Raw genomic sequence first — 2,549 nt, 5'->3', positions numbered from 1 at the left:
TGAACCTGAATGTCCAAAACTTGGGGTTCAACTACATAGCCCAGCCCAAAGTCCAGCAAAGGCAACGCGATTCTTACTCGCTGGCTGGTGGCTCAGTCTCTCAGATCAAAGTTTTACCAGCACACGTCTTGATTGATTTTTCTTGCAGGAGTAAACCCGATGGTACGTGAGTACAGTTACCCATACAGCCAGAGCCTTAGGACAAGGACATACACATTATAAAAATATGGTTGACTAGCATTTTAGAGAGAAATTAATTTCAAATTCTGTATTAGAAAAAAAGAAAACAGTGACCCTTACTTCCACTGCTAACAAAGTAGGCTTTAAGTGTTAAAATATTTATTTGAAGAAGTTTGTAGTGTGTAAATGTTTTCATTTCCCAACCTAATCCTTGGAATGAAATATTCGTATCCAAATCGTATTCATCTCTTCAGCTAAGTGGATCAGTCATGATGTAAACTGCACCCTCCAGCTCTTTTTCACACATGCTGGGTTTGAGATTTGTAAGTTTGGAGTACTAAATTCGGAGCTATTTCTGTTGGTAGTGTTGCGCAAACTAAACAAAGCTAAAGAGTGCAAGAGCACTTCTCTGGCTTTTGACGTTTCTATGTTCTGCTCCTGGGATACCTGAAAGCTTATCTGATTCAGGTTATTCCTGATCCAACTGCAAGTGAGGAGGTTTGTTACAGAACCACACCGGGTCAAGTTCTCTTCGAAAAACTGTTTATAGAGCTCTGCCACTTTTGTTTCCATGTACTTGTTGAGCACGGAGTTTGAAAGAGGCTCCTCACAGAGCACGATACTCCTTGCTCCAGCTTCATCTCCAGACAGGGACTTGATACTCGGCTTTTCGGGATGCTCACGTAGAGGGGACTGACCTAGAGGAATGTCTACGGACAGTAACACTGGCCCGTCGGGAAGCTCCTCACACATACGGTCCAAAACACAACCCGAATCACACGTATGGTCCCCCACGCGGTCTCCCCCGATGTGTAAATCAGGGTAGTGTTGATAAATGCTGTTGCAGGACCAGGATCTATACAAATCCATCTGTTCCGTAGCTTGTTCTCGCTTGGGGATGTGTAAAGCTGCCGATACGGTTCCTCTAACAAGTGTTTTCTGATCTTTGGCAGGTACCTCTTGTATGGATCTCCACTGAGGACCACTCCTGTGTTCCATTTTGCTGCTTTTAGCACAGATCTCATCCTGCTTCTCATGCCCATCAGCAAAGCCTTTAATTTTTGGGTTGTCTACAAGTTTCTGTCTCCAGATTTCCTCTTCATCCTTTCTGGATGCATGAGATTTGTGAGGCTTATCTTGATGACAGCTTTCCTTATATACGAGGCTAGTTAAGATGCCTTCTGCCAACATGATGACAAGTGTGAGTAACAGCCTAATCACCAGCGTCCCATGTAGGCCTGCGAGTGAAAGAAAGACAGGCAGAATACCTCAAACTCATTTGGAAAAAGAGGAAAAATAACCAAAAATGAACAATGAACTCTTTATAAAGACTGTCTGTGATTTTTCTCTCTCTCTAGAATATTTTATTTTAGTAAACAGTAAACTGCATGCTTTTCTACAGCTTTCACCTCTATACCGTGTCAACAAAAATCATTCTGAAGATATAGGAAGGGCATTAACCAGGTTCTTCATCTGTAATACCACTTCTGTTCCTCGGTCTCTCTTCTGCATTGTGGCTACTTGAGATAGATCACACCTATGAGCTGTAAAAATCAGCAAAGTTATTTTACTTCTCTGTATCACTACCATCAGTTGCAAATCAACTTTCTCCATTGAAAGACAACAGTTTCTAAGAACTAAAGGGTGACACAGGAAGGAAATCAAGATCAAATTCAGACTTGGAGGTTGATTCTGAATTGGCCTGAGCGCTCCTGGGAGATGCCAAGGAGCTTCAAACGATGCCGACAGTTCTTCAAGTATAATAAAACTGCATCCAAAATGCAGTTCACACATACAAATGTTTTCAGAGTCCCTCTTAATGATGATTTTAAAAGATATAAATAGTTAATTTGTCTTCCCCAATAGTGGTGATGAGCAGTATGTCTGTGTATCTATAGGCTCCAGAGTTTTACTAAATGCACATGAATAATTAAAAGCCAGGCAATGTGTCTCAAAATAATCTACTACGTTTAATTATTCCTTATCATTCCTTTTCAATTCACCTACTGCTAAAGTCAAAGGGAATCTTTCCATTTAGAGCCAAGTCTGACCTAAACTCAGTAAGGAAAAGATCATCACCACTCCTCTTACGGAGGAATGGGAAAGATGAACAAACAAAAACCCCTCTGTTCTTCAAAAGGCTTTTTAATCTCCACATATTTCAAGTACCTTCACACACCTCTACCGTGCTCACGGTCTGAAACAGTGGGGAGAGGCAAGGGATGAGGCAGTTGTACTGAAGAGTACACAGCACTCTCCCAAAGAGCACGACGTACACCAACACTCCACTTCTATCGTGAACAATTCAGGCTCGATACTTTTCACAGTGCTGGCAATTTAGAGCTGCAGTAATGCCATGCAAGTCACTA

The 2,549-nt window shown here is 41.7% G+C and overlaps 1 protein-coding gene across 1 annotated transcript; it reads right to left on the bottom strand.

Annotated features, from left to right (window-relative positions):
- Window positions 1-398: 398 nt before the first annotated feature.
- Window positions 399-1,386, bottom strand: LOC309595816 (TLR adapter interacting with SLC15A4 on the lysosome-like). Its single transcript, XM_082323179.1, has one exon. The coding sequence runs from the start codon at window positions 1,369-1,371 to the stop codon at window positions 448-450; it is 924 nt and encodes a 307-aa protein (XP_082179305.1). The 5' UTR covers window positions 1,372-1,386; the 3' UTR covers window positions 399-447.
- Between the last annotated feature and the right edge of the window lie 1,163 nt (window positions 1,387-2,549).

The sequence above is a fragment of the Platalea leucorodia genome (genome assembly GCF_965183815.1).
Source record: "Platalea leucorodia genome assembly, chromosome: 10".
Classification (NCBI taxonomy): Eukaryota; Metazoa; Chordata; class Aves; order Pelecaniformes; family Threskiornithidae; genus Platalea; species Platalea leucorodia.
The sequence above is the reverse complement of the archived record's forward strand: the minus strand, read 5'-3'. Positions and strand labels throughout refer to the sequence as shown.

What these genes read in the sequence shown, in the direction of transcription:
- LOC309595816 (XM_082323179.1), bottom strand. Translation starts at nt 1,371, where the DNA reads ATGTTGGCAGAAGGCATCTTAACTAGCCTCGTATATAAGGAAAGCTGT.